This window comes from Aythya fuligula, chromosome 11, assembly GCF_009819795.1.
Source record: "Aythya fuligula isolate bAytFul2 chromosome 11, bAytFul2.pri, whole genome shotgun sequence".
NCBI classification, from domain to species: Eukaryota; Metazoa; Chordata; class Aves; order Anseriformes; family Anatidae; genus Aythya; species Aythya fuligula.
The window spans coordinates 19,250,877-19,264,753 of record NC_045569.1 but is presented as its reverse complement, the minus strand read 5'-3'; the positions used below and the strand labels follow the sequence as shown (position 1 = coordinate 19,264,753).

The 13,877-nt window shown below is 34.5% G+C and overlaps 1 protein-coding gene across 7 annotated transcripts in view; it reads left to right on the top strand.

Annotated features, from left to right (window-relative positions):
* Nucleotides 1-13,877, top strand: part of DENND4A (DENN domain containing 4A) — a 49,725-nt gene that overhangs the window by 16,600 nt on the left and 19,248 nt on the right. For all 7 annotated transcript variants that reach the window (XM_032194934.1, XM_032194929.1, XM_032194935.1 and 4 more), the window contains 10 exons: nucleotides 436-505; nucleotides 2,100-2,269; nucleotides 2,918-3,159; nucleotides 4,045-4,111; nucleotides 7,495-7,553; nucleotides 8,231-8,375; nucleotides 8,987-9,162; nucleotides 11,187-11,287; nucleotides 13,201-13,419; nucleotides 13,659-13,804. In XM_032194934.1, the coding sequence (XP_032050825.1) occupies nucleotides 436-505; nucleotides 2,100-2,269; nucleotides 2,918-3,159; nucleotides 4,045-4,111; nucleotides 7,495-7,553; nucleotides 8,231-8,375; nucleotides 8,987-9,162; nucleotides 11,187-11,287; nucleotides 13,201-13,419; nucleotides 13,659-13,804 (1,395 nt within the window). The remainder of the gene's footprint in view (nucleotides 1-435; nucleotides 506-2,099; nucleotides 2,270-2,917; nucleotides 3,160-4,044; nucleotides 4,112-7,494; nucleotides 7,554-8,230; nucleotides 8,376-8,986; nucleotides 9,163-11,186; nucleotides 11,288-13,200; nucleotides 13,420-13,658; nucleotides 13,805-13,877) is intronic.

Below are 13,877 nucleotides of genomic sequence, written 5' to 3'. Positions count from 1 at the left end.
ATGAATGTGTATCTATCTACGTATCTATCTATACACGTTCAAGCAAGAAGTTTAACAAAATGGAGAAAGGTTTAAATGTTTATATAGATGATGATTATACTTGCAGTTCTGTAGTTGAGTTAACAAATGTTTTGCAGAAGAATTTATAGCTTTCATGCTTTGTTCAGACTGTAAACTAGTTTTGTTTTAGAGCTCAGACCGAGGCCTGCGCTGGGCTGGTTATCTCAAAGCTGACGTGGTACTTCCAAGTCACTTGTTTGTGGCCCTTGTCAGAGAGGATACTGCAACAGGCCACTGATTTCTGTATCTTAATGCGCTACACTTGTGTGTAGATTGTGGCTCTGTGAAAATGAGGAAGAGGTTGTCTTCCCTCCCTACTTTCTGTTATGTTCTCTTATTATATTCCGCTGTGTAATACAATTTTTTTTTTTACAGTGGGGCTCAGCTGTGTATTTGTGTTATAAAAAGTCTGTGGCAAAAACCAACACCATATCATATAAAGCTGGTATGTAGCTACTATTTACCATTTTTATCTTCAGAATGTGCAGGGTTATTTGTAATGTATTACTTTTCTTCTCTTTAGGAATTACTTGACATAAAGGCTGTCCTGATATTATCAAAAAGTGAATCTTTCCCTGAAGAATTCTCTTAAAATAATTTTCTGAAACAAGCCTTAGAATTATGTCTCATGACTCTCTTGTCTTAAAATGTGCTTTTAATTGGAAGCTCAGTTGTGTTTTGATAGGTTTCTAGAAGCCTGTATGTCTCCCATCTGTATTTTTGTTGCTGATGACTGTCTTTAGAGGATAAGTGCGTGTGTGTGCCTATCTATGCATAGGACAGTATCTCAAAAAATATTTAATGTATTTTCATGATTGCTTTCTTTAAGAAACATTTTGAAGAATAATGCAGAGCTCCAAACTGCCTTAGACATCAGTGGAATTGAACTCTTTAAGCATTTTTGGATTGTGTATCATCTTTACTTTCCTATTTATAAGACAGAATTAGATTTGCTATGTCTCTGATGAAATTTATTGTTGTTTTTTTTAAAACCCTTAATTTCATTTAAGTGTAGGCCACAAGCATGATTCATGTTTAAGCTTTAGTGCGCTTCTATCCCCTCGAGACACTGCTGTCTGTAAACAATAGTAGTTTAGGTCTGACTAAAAGGTGCATAATAAATTAGTTAATAAAAATTTTAAAAAGACACAATATCTGATAGTAGCTTGCACAAAACTTTGCTTTGGGGACAGAGAACAGACAGACATAGCATGGGACACAAACAGACCACTTTTTTGATTATCAGATTTTACTGTTGACTAGTATTTCTCTGTATAATATAAAAGAATGTGTAGGGATTATATTTTCCGATACAGAAAAATCCCTTCCCATAATATTCTCAGTTTGCTGTCCCCTGGGTTGTCAATAAGAAGAGATAGCTACAGCCATATGATGTAACTGAAGACTTATGTGTTAAGAGCCTCTTCCTTCAGAACTGTGTTTTACAGCTATACTTAAAGCTAAGTCTAAATGCATTAGTTTGATAGTACATCCACCAAAACCTCAGATAGGTGGATCAGCATAGTTTGTTAGCTCAGTTCTGGAGATAGCATCGTCTTCTGTTTCTACTATTTGCCATCTAATGTTTCCATTACCAGGTTTTCCTGGAGACCTTTGTTAGCAATAAATAACTATTTTCCCTGAAAAATTGAAAGCATTAGTGTTCTTTCTCAGTTGTTCAGGTTACCCTTTTTAAAATAAATTAAAAACTATCATGAGTAAGAATTTTAAACTATTATTATAATAATAGCTAAGGTGTCCATAACCTGTAAACAAAAAATGAGAAATGAGAATAATTCCTAGAGCAGTAACTAAGTAGGACTTAAGTACTCCAGGTGATTTCTCCTTAGGCCTTGGGAGTACGCTGTCTCTTTCCAGCTGCACGCTATACCTCATTATTTCCAGCTTTCCTTTCCTGCCTTCCTGAAGTTATTATATGCTCATATGCAGTTTTTATGGGCATGTTTTTATGGCGTGAGCTACTGTAAACTTTTCCACTATTACTTATGTAACTGCCTCTTTACAAATTGCCTTTAAAGGTTTAATATGCAGATATCCTGAAGAGGATTATGAATCATTCCCATTACCAGAATCTGTGCCTCTTTTTTGCCTACCTATGGGTGCAACGATTGAATGTTGGCCATCTAACAGTAAATACCCTCTCCCAGTTTTTTCTACATTTGTACTAACTGGAGCTTCTGCGGAAAAGGTAATTTGAGTTAAAGATTTGGTAGTATGTCTGTTCACATTGATGATAATGGATATTTTGGTAGACAAACTTGAATCTATTCATTTGGACTTAATTCAAAGCCTCCTTTAAAAAGTGTTTATTTCATTATTTTTCATTTATTTCACTGATGGACTGTTGATAATATAAACCTGTCGTTTGCTTTTCCGTCTTGTTAACTTTTGAAACTACAGAGCTATAAAAATTTTGAGTGAATATACATGCAAATACGCTATACTTTTTTGCTGCCAGCATATAAAACTTCGTGTGTATGTACTTGTCCTATAAAGTAAATAGGGTGTCAGAGGAATACTGTTCTGAGCTGTTTATTAAAGGATTCTTAAAATAGCTTAAAAGGTAATTGTATGAACAGTTGACTGTAGCTGTATAATCTTTTTCCCCTCACACTTAAATTGCTTCTTAGATTAATCTTTTTCATATGACATCAAGAGTTTAAATAATAGACAGTCTGGATTTTCAAAGCCCTAAGAATATTCCAGAATAAATTACTTCAAAAGAAGATACATTAATGTAACTTTTCAATCAGTAACGTAAATTTGATTTCCTTATGCGTTTGCTTTGAAGACTTCGGCAAATATATTGACTTCAAATCAACTGCATTGTTTACAGGTATATGGTGCTGCTGTTCAGTTCTATGAATCGTATCCAGAAGAGAATCTTACAGAGAAACAAAAATCTCAACTGGGATTAACAGCTGCTGTCGAGGGAAAGTCAGATGCATGCAGAACAGTTCAAACAAACAAGTGCATTTGTCTGCTCTCTCACTGGCCTTTTTTTGATGCTTTCAAGAAGTTTCTTACCTTCCTGTATCGTTACTCCATTTCTGGTCCTCATGTCCTGCCCATTGAGAAGTAAGTAACTCCGAAAACCCATAATAGTCATTTCAGCAGGTGCGAGCACTTCTGTTGCTTGTAACTTTCGTATAATATCCTTTTGATCTTAGTCATCAAACATCATTTGTAATGATTACACTAGATCAAGTAACTCTGCTCTGTTGATTAAATGTATCTGGTTGTACATCATGAAAAAGTAGAGATTTTTATTTTTAAGTGCCTGCAAAAGTGTGTGTATCTGTAACATTTTTTATCCTTTAAGGGCTTTGAGTCCTTAATCTTACTTCTAATCAATATGCTTATAATTTTCTTTAATATTAAATATATCACTCTCCTAACTTCATGTATGCAGTTTTGCATTTTTTCAGATACCAATTTATGGTGCAATAAGGTAATAGAATGAGTTTGAATTGTTGTGCCTTAATAATCTTCCACTATTTGTTATTAATAAACTCACTTCCTTCTTACATGAAGGATCTTGCATTTTTAAATGCAGAGTAAATCCTTCCATCCAAGGAGGGATTGATACCTGTAATTAGAGTGTAATACCATTTAACACTTCTAGGCTAAAAAGAAACTTTGTACATCAGATTTCAAATGCAGTATTTGTTTTTTATATTACACTTCAGTGTTTTTTTCTAATTGAACTTCTGAACTTCTTCTGAATCTTTTATAACATTTTGATTAAGTATTTTTGATTAAGTATTTTTGTGATTGTTTATCCATTTCATTGTTCTTCTTTGTAACTATTATACTACTTTTAGAACTCTGGTGATGCCTTGAGGTCCCTTCCAACCCCTAAAAGTCTGTGATTCTGCAATTTTTATATTACTAGTAGTAATTTTGTCTTGCGGTAAAGTGGTTTAAGCTTATTATTTCTACTAAATCTTTTTTTTCTTCTAGACACATTTCTCATTTCATGCATAAAGTTCCTTTTCCATCCCCTCAGAGGCCAAGAATTCTAGTGCAGGTAAGTGTAAAACTTTTCCTAAAAGCTATGTCTTAAGTGAAGGCAAAATAGCTGTTGAACAGATTAGTTAATGGAAACTGTAATAGGCATGTTCAAACTTTTTTTAATGTTCAGGACTTCTTTTCCTAATTTCAGACACTTAAAAGCTTTACAGATGTCTTATGGTCTGTTTCCAGCTTAGTTTAGGACTCCAGTGAAGTATTACAATATACCAACAAGATTACAAGAAGATTTAGTGACCTTGGAATTTTTTTTTCTTTGAGTATATACAGAAATTCATGTAAAGCACCCAAAGTTGGCATCTGGTTTGACTTTTTTTTTTTTTTTTTTTTTGCAATAGCTTTTGAAATATTTTCTTGCCCCTCTATGAAAACTGCATGTAAAATAAAGAGGTCTAATAAAATTAAAACCCCATGTGAAGAGTATATTCACAGTTACCTTTTTAGCCAAAGGGCTTCATGCTGTCCTCTACGTAATGAGTAGTTATTAGTGAAAACTGTGAGGGCCATGCACATTCAACAAAGGTACAGTTTATCAAATGTGACTCTTATTCTGATCTGCCTCCAAGATCTAAACATACTTTACTATGTGTGAGGTTACCTGTTACTTTAAATTATATCCATGGACACTGTTTGTAGGAGAGAGGGGAAGTCTCTATTTTAGACTTCTCAAGTGTAATTTAAATCTTTCCTCTTCTTACTAAGAGGCAAAGTGGGTAGAGACATTAAAACTTTATTGCTGAGGAAAAGACATCTCTTTTTTGGCTGTAGTTATTCAGCCAGCCATGTGTTTTTGAATGAGTTGTTACAAAAACAATGTTACTCTGTGTTATTTCCTGTAGAAAAATAAAATACGGAGTGCCTTGTGCAGTTCTCAGTTTTAATGCCATAACCTGTATGCTAGAGAAGTCTTTCAGAGCGAATGAAATCTCAGGTTGTGTCTTTATGTATTAAATATTAAAAATACTCCATAATGCACTTGTGTTTTCTAGAGAACTGACAAATATTACTGTTCTAGTAAAAGGAGTATGAGAACAACTACATTGAAACTGTATCTGATGTTTCTGTCACTTCTATTATGATTTGGAAGTTCCATTCAAAACCCAGTCTGTTGACATTGTTTTTCTGTGTATACTCCTTCAATAAAATATTTACAGTAGGGAACACTAAACACATGCTTCCAGGAAACTGAGTGAGTTTAGAGGAAAACATTGGATTTTTTTTTTTCAGCCTAAATTTTTAGGGAACTGTATCCAAGTATAGACGGGTGTGTATCCTGGAACAAAAGTTGAGGACGTGGGTGAGCGATGTGAGATTGTCTGTGACACCTTGCTGTTTTCAAAACACTGGATGTATCAAGTTAATACAACTCTAGTAGCTGATACCACAGATATAGCTTTTAAAAGTAAGCAGGAGATGTTGTCTGTGAGTATCTACTTCCTTCAAGCTGTTTCCAAGGACTGACTTGAGTTGTTCGATACTGCACTGAAAAAAATCACAGGTGGTAGTATCAAAGATGTTTTCCCAAAAATTGTGTCATCAGTGGTTGTGTTTTTGAAGATTACAGGTTTCAAGGTTTCTATTTTTGAAGAAATTTCTCTCTGTAATTTAACTTAAAAGACTAATTTTTTTGCTAAGTAACTAGTATAGCAAATCATTCTGAATGCATGTTACTGTTAAATGTCTTGCCTATATGCTTTCTGAAAGGGAGACTTGATATATTTTTAATAGCTGCCTGTATACCAGTCTGGATGTGTGACCCATTCTTAGATCCTTCTTAACATCTGTTACAAGTCAGAGAGAACATGGCACGTGTCTGACTTATATTGATGGTTATAATTACTTCAGAAATTAAGCATTCAGGAATGTTGCTGATTGCCTGTTTCCAGCTGCTATTGTTGATAGGCTGTTTCTGATCTGCTAGACCTCATTCTCCATGGCTGACACCCCCTTATTACCCAGATGTTGCTCTTCTAATGATGTATTCACAGCCTGCAAACTTCAAGTGCATTGAGTAATACTTTTCTCCCCTTGAAGAATAGGGGCAGAAAGTGCCTCTTCTGCCTGAGGGAGGTGTGCGCTTTGAATAGGCGCTTGGTTGTGTTTATGTGCTTGTGATGAAACACAAAAGTCATAGGACATTAGGCTGATGCTTCCTTTCTGGGAATAGTTTATGCAGGTTACCTCAGGCTGAAAAAATGAGTTCTTTGAATTCTTTCACCGAGCAAGTTAATGGTGGTAGTTGTCACAAGATGACTTACTGGAGAACAAAGCTAGCATATACAGCGGTGTGGTCATCCTGATTTGTCATTGAAGCTAAATGGAGCATTGGCCTTCCAAAGTTCCGTTGTATGAAATACGAAAGGATGCAGCACTGCAGAGAATCTTTTTATTGTATGCTTTGTGTGGTTGACAGTCCGGGCACAGCATTAGGTAACTTGATGCTTCAGCATTTGAACTACTACTTCATCTCATGTTTCTGATTTCTATTGTCCAGTCACTTGCAGGGGAGTCTAAGGTGAAACATACTCAAAAATGAAATGCTACTAAAAGATGCTTAATTGTACGAGTTACTGTGACCTGCTGAATTGCTACTGCTGTTTGTATCTGTGCTTTTATGCAGTAGATAGACAATGCATGACTTAGCAACGAGGATTAAGCTAACTGGTATCTTGGTACCTTTGGTTTACTAGACTGAAAACCCATCAGATGAGTTGTGATAAACTGATTGCATATCTGTACTCTTGTATTCATTTAATTCTTCCATTCATGTTAAATATATGAATGGTTTCTCCTGTCACCATTAGAATATTGCCATTTTGTCCTATCAGCATAAGACCTTCATCTTGGATCCTTGACCAGTGTGAATTTCGGTCTATACCAGATTTGAGCTGAGCAATTTCTACCAGCTAAAAGCCTAATTCTCGTGAATTCTCATGTCTTCTGAAGGAAATACTACTTCATAATACAGTCTGCCACCTGTCTCCTTAATTTCTGTCCGTCTCCTTCCCGCTCAATCTAAAAAGAATCCTCCCTGAAAACTGTGTATGAACTATGGGTCATCGCTTCTCTGAAGGTTTAGAAGGGTTTACTTTCAGCAGTTAATATATTCACTTTTTAGTGTATTAGCTAGTTTAAATTCCTTTTTTTATGGATATACAATGTGCTCAGTTCTGACTGAGAAAGGAAGGGAATGCTTTGCCTGCTTTTCATTAAAAGATACTGATGCATAGCACTGCACTCTGCTTTCCATAGTACCGTACAACTGGATTATGTAAGGTTTGGCATAGTTTAAATTTTATCTCTCTGTTCTGTGCTATTGTTATATAGCTTCTGATAAATAAGTTCAGAATAAAACCAATGTATTTTAAAATCTTTTTCCAGCTATCTCCACATGATAACCTGATTCTTAGCCAACCTGTATCATCACCCCTTCCACTGAGGCAAGTAGCAGTATCTTCTGTTTAAACATGAAATGTGTTCTGACTTATACTGAAAAGTTTCAATGCTTTGAGCTGTAATGGTGCCAATTTAAGTCTTGTCCTGGTGCCTTTTGTAGTTAATGTATCCGAAATTTATTTATGAGATTAGACCTATGCCCTGTCAAAGAGACATACTTAATTAATAATATCTGTGCTTGTTTTTTGTTGTTGTTCTGGTTTTCTTTTGGTTTTAAATAATTCTAGTGGTTCTTGAGGCAGAAGATAGATAGATGGCCCTTGTAGGAATTGGCACCCGGGCTCCCAAGATAGCACAACTTTGGTATTGTGGGTTAATTAAAGTAGTTCTGTGCCTGTCTTAACTTTCATGTCTGTGCAGGAGAATGATTAAAGAAATACCTGTAGTTTCCCTGTAAAGTGCTAATCAAAAAGAAAAATCATTGTGCATGTGTCCTAAAAAGAAGTCTAGTCTCATGGCATCATGGTTACTGTTGGAAAATAACTGTTCTTCACTGGACAATGAAATATACCAAGTAGTCTATTTTGCTGTCTTATTTGAAAGAAATATTTGTAGATTTAAGTTTATAAAATCTTTTTCTAATATCTTGTTTTCTATTTTATTACTGGTTGTTTTTTTCTGGTCACTTATAACTCACCAGTGTGTTTATATTTTTGAACAGTGGGGGCAAATTTTCTACACTACTTCAGAACCTAGGACCTGAAAATGCGGTAACTCTACTTGTGTTTGCTGTGACGGAACATAAAATTCTCATCCATTCATTACGACCTTCTGTCCTTACTAGTGTGACAGAGGCATTAGTCTCTGTAAGTAATGTTATTTTAGTCATGCACTTGTACGTGGAAAGAATAATATTTTTAAGATAAAATCTAAAATTAGTAGTAATGTTGTTAGGCTTAGAGAGAACTTAAAAAATAGAATACAATTTAAGATCTTTAGCAACATAATTCTTCATCTGTAATGATGTTCCATGAAGACCACAGAGAAGATAGCTACTGTTGGCTTTTTGTGTGTAAATATCATATGATTATGTTAGGTCATCACAGTGCAGTGACCCCAAATTCAGTGATTTCCTGTTTTTTCCCAAGTAGTACTGAATTCTATCTTTTAGAAGAAAGGAAAATAATATGCATTTAACATTCTCAATCAGTTTTACTCATTGAAACTCATTGTTTCACTACCTCTACCGTAAGCATTCTGTTACACTGAAGAGCTCTTTTTCTACAGATTAAACAAACTGAAATTTAGAGAAATGAACCCACTTTATTAAATAAAATGCCTCTAGAATTACAGCAAAGTACTCTATTACCTGTCACGTCAAATATTTTTGAAGTGGGGATTAGTCAAGTGTGTTTTATAATTGAATAGGCTATTATACATATTTAACCTATGTTTTTATCTCTGCATGTTTTCAAAGATGATATTTCCCTTCCACTGGCCTTGCCCATATATTCCTCTCTGTCCCTTGGCACTGGCAGATGTATTAAGTGCACCATGCCCGTTCATAGTGGGAATTGATTCAAGATACTTTGATCTCTATGACCCTCCACCAGATGTTAGCTGTGTTGACCTAGATACCAATACCATTTCTCAGTAAGTATTTATTAACAATTTTTCTTTCATGTTAACTTTATTTTACTCCCCCTTTTCAAAGGAAAACTTGCCTTATTTTTTTTGGCAGTGAAACTTGAGTGGCTTTTTTGTTTGTTTGCTTTAAACCTCTGAAATTTCTAATACATAATCTTTTTCAAAATGAGGATGCTAGAAATAGCTATTTCTTGTTCAGCATGGTAGAGCGGAGGCACAGTCCTCATGCAGCATTACTGCCTCTTACTCCAGTACATTGAAATCCTTCTGCACGCATTAGCACATTTCCTGGATTAACCATATTATGTTTTGTTTCATTGGTTCCCTAGAGGAGAATAATCATCTTAGTTTTTCCTGATTGGCTGTCTTAGTGTTAAAGAAATTTTAATGTCTTCAGATGGACATCTGCTTGAAAACTGTATCAATGAAATTATAGCCCATATTAATGTGCAGTATAGGAACTTGATACTGAGAATTAGAGATGCAAACTTTTCATGAATTAGAGTCTTAATTGAGACTTAAAATAATTCCATCATTAACAAAATCAGTGTATTAGTATTTCTCCTCCAGATCTGTGTAGAGCCTGACATTTTTCTATCATACTAATTATCTAGCATTTGAAATATTAGTAAGGGATAGCAGTGCTCTGTTAAAACCATTGGGAAATGGTATCAATAGCCAACATACAGAAACTATAGTAGCACAGGGAAGACACAAGTAGCTTTTGTCCAGAATTTTTGCCCAAAGGCAAGACTGGAATGAAACCACAAACACAGATCATCTGTTTTGGCTTCTGAGTAGGTATTTCCATCTCAGTATTGTTACGATAATCAAAGTAGTATTTATTTTCATGTGATGATGTGATACAGAAATAGTCTTTTCTACAGAAAAGAGGGTAAGACTTATAAGTCAGATTTAAAAAAAAAAAAAAAAAAAAAAGTAGCCTGTACATGTATTTCAGATTTACTCTTGCATTTCAGTAGAATGCTTATTATATTCAGTGTATACTTAATGCAACTTCATTCTCAAAGTCTTTGGTCAGTGTTCTTTCTTATCCTTTTGTTGGCAGCAGTCTTTCAGCATTATTATGCCTAACTAAAAACTTAGGACCTTTTTCTTTTAAACTTTCTTACTTATAGGCTCAGTTTCAGTAGTTCTGTGTAGATTTCAAGAAGACTGTATACATTAAGCATCCATAAATAGGATTTACGGATTTTATGCTGATATCAAGCTTGTACAGTAGTTCTACTCTGAAGCTTTTAGGAACTGGTTCAAACTAGATTGCAGTAACGTTTTGTTTAGGTTTTGGTTAAGAGGAAAACATTTGTACATTTCCTTTGTTACTTGTCTAATTAGATACATATTCATTAATGGCAATAGTTTCTTATTTGCAATTATTTCTGTTTCCATTTTACCTTTAACTGATTTTCTGTATGTTTTCTTAGGACACAATAGAACTAACTTGTTTTTACAGGAAAAAAGTGTCAAACATGCTGACGGTTTTTCCAACTTTGGTAGGGCCTCGAGGCTTGCTGGTGCCCTCTGGTGACAAATTGTATTTTTTTCATTGTGATAACAATGTAGTTAAGTCTGTATCTCTGTGCACTAAATGCAAAGCAGTTATGTCAAGTTTATTTCAGGATATTATCAGCATTCTAGTCATTATCCTAGTTTAAATAACTGCAATTTAGCACGTAGCATGTGTAGTGGTTAAATGTGTGATGGCAAGTGCTTAATTCTGTTAATCCATTCATCTTACTTGAATTCTATGTGGATCGATTTCAGTGCTAAACTGTGTCTCCACAATGATTATCCTGAAATAATAGGTGTTGGTTGAATGTCTGTAATCAAATCTCCATACAGTAAATCAAGTTTGACTTTGGTTTTCAGTCCTTCTCAGCACTGTTCCAGTGGAGCAAATTGTATGTGCTCTACCGTTACTATGGTGGGATAGAAAAATCTGGATACAAGTCTATACACGAACATATTTCCAGTGTATACTCATACTTTTTTTCCCTTTGTTTTTCCAGGACTGGAGATAAGAAAGCTATTGCCTGGAAGATCTTACCAAAGAAACCTTGCAAAAATCTGATGAACACTTTAAATAATTTATATCAGCAACTGGCAGAATGTGAGTGGGGAAGTAGAAAATGATTGACATCGGATATAGTGTGCCACAGTAACAGATAAATATAGCTAGTTAAATGTGTTCTTAAGTCACCCATTATACTAAACGTAATTACAGAATGATGTTTTCATACAGAACACCACAATTTGTGCTTTAAGTCCAAAGATTAGAACCCACATGGGGGCTTTTGAGATGGAGATTTGCATATATACAATGTGGAGCTCAATAGATATTACATTGTATTAACTGTTATCCTTGTACAAGAAAAAAGTCCTTATGAAAAGGGAATAATAAAGCAAAGAGTAGGTCAGGAGCTAATAATCTTCAGTTTTGTCATCAAGGCTGGCTCAAGTCTGCTGATATTTTGACAATTGAGCTAGCTTTTACAGTCAAGCTGATAATACTTTTGTTCTGATTCTGTGTTGATTTATTCATGTAAATAATTTTATGCAATATATGTTTCCAGCCTTTACATTCAGGAAACAACCAAAAAGTAATTCTAGGCCTTTTATTAGCTGCAAGTTTATTTCAAAGATATCTAAACATGATTGACTGAGGAGAAAAAGTACCTGAAACTTTAAGGTGGGGGAAAAGATTCAAGTTTTAAGATGGAAGCTTTCTAGAAACATTGAGGTTTTAACTGTACAGCAGTATTCTGTTTTGAAGTAAATGTTTTTAAGGAAAACATTGTTGATAGAATCCTCAAATACTGCAGAATAAGGTGTATTGAACCTTCATCTAAATATCTAGAAAACTGGATAGAGATGATGTTAATGAAATTATTTAAAACAAAACATTTGGAAATGTTAGGTGGCCTCAAGTATATTTATGTACTTGAGTATCATAGCTAAACGGCTTTGTGAAGTGGGAAAGAATTTGGCCAGCACTCTGACATACCTGTCTGCTTACAAGGTTCTTTCCATAGACGTTAGTGAGAGTCTGAGGAGCAATCGTGCAAGGCAGTTGTAACATCAAGTAGCTGTGGTGATTGCTGTCACTAGAATGTAGTTGTCCTGCATGGAATGTATTGAAACAGAAATTTACTTAAACACTTTTTGTGCAGCATGCTACGTGATGCAAACTTTCAATTGCTTCAAAACTTTGATGTATTTTATGAAGTCTTTCTAGAAAAAAATTAAAACCATATGTTCCCTGTAGTCTATATTTTAAAAGTACTGATCATAAGCTCGTATTACAGATGAAGCCACTTAAATGTGTTATCAGAGTAAGGCTGCCTATAATATGATGCGGAAAGACAGTACTGAAAAAATCCGTTCCTAGTTTTGAGACGTTATTAGAATGTTACCATAGTTTGAGTTTGTAGTATTGAAATCTTAGCTAGAGTTCTGAGGCTTTAGAAAATGTTGATAAAAGTGTGTCCTTTTAAGAGCAGAGGTTTTACTAGATAATTTACAAAAATGACTGCTTTCTCTCTGCATCTTTCTATTGCATTATGTTATGTTTTGATGGCTCCAGTTTGTATTTGACTGGTGTTTCTTCTGTTTATATAAGTGTTTAACGTGCATAGTCCACTTTTTGAGAACACTGAGATGAAAGGCTCTGTAAAAGAATATATATATCCCTTCTATGTCTTTGTCCTTAAAATATGCTTATTTAAGCAGCTCTTGTATAAATTTTCACGTTTATATAAGCAAATATGAGTTTTTTTTAAGCTCTGTCCATATTGGTTTCATCTGTTGCTGTAGTAACTAATGTACTGAAAAGGTAAATTTATCTTGCTTTTAGTATTATCCAGACATTCATAATTTGTATAAGGTCAAGCTGAATCCATTGTCACGTATCATGATTGACTTTAATAGCTCAGTAGTAAATGAATCTAGTAGGGTAAAGAAAATTTTTTGGTCAATACTGAAGAAAATCAATGCAAAGCATTATAATGTTTTTGTTGTTCACAGTGCAGCAAAGACCAAGAGAAGATGCATTAATGGAACTAGCAATGAATGACTATGATTTTAATTCTGGGAAGAAATTACATCTGTTAGATCTGGAGATCCAGGAAGCGTTTCTGTGTTTCATGGCCTCAATACTAAAAGGTTATAGGTCCTACCTGAGGCCAATAACAGAGGCACCCTCTGAAACAGCCACAGATGCAAGTTCTCTCTTTGAACTACAAGGTAAAGTGTCATAAGCTTTTGTTATATATATATAACTTGTTATTTCAGATTCTTACTCAAAGAATAAAAATGTTTGCAGCATTAGTACTGTGAATGATGGTAAAAAATCAAGTGCAGAAGAAATTTCATAGTAGTGGCAGAGATCACAGAAAGTTTATTGCTCCTTAGTGTAAAATGTGGTGACTTCTAGTGAGGACTTTTTTTTCTAGGCATTCTTACATGCTTCCAATCTTTTACAGGTTTCCTCAAAAGTAGAGATCGCTCACATCAGAAGTTCTATACGTTGATGACCAAAACTCAGATGTTTATTCGCTTCATTGAAGAATGTTCTTTTGTCAGTGATAAGGATGCAAGCCTTGCATTTTTTGATGACTGCGTAGATAAAGTAAGCAAATTTTCATATGCGTTGTGTTGTTTTTTAATGTCTCCAGTTGCTTATATTATCTGATGTACTACGT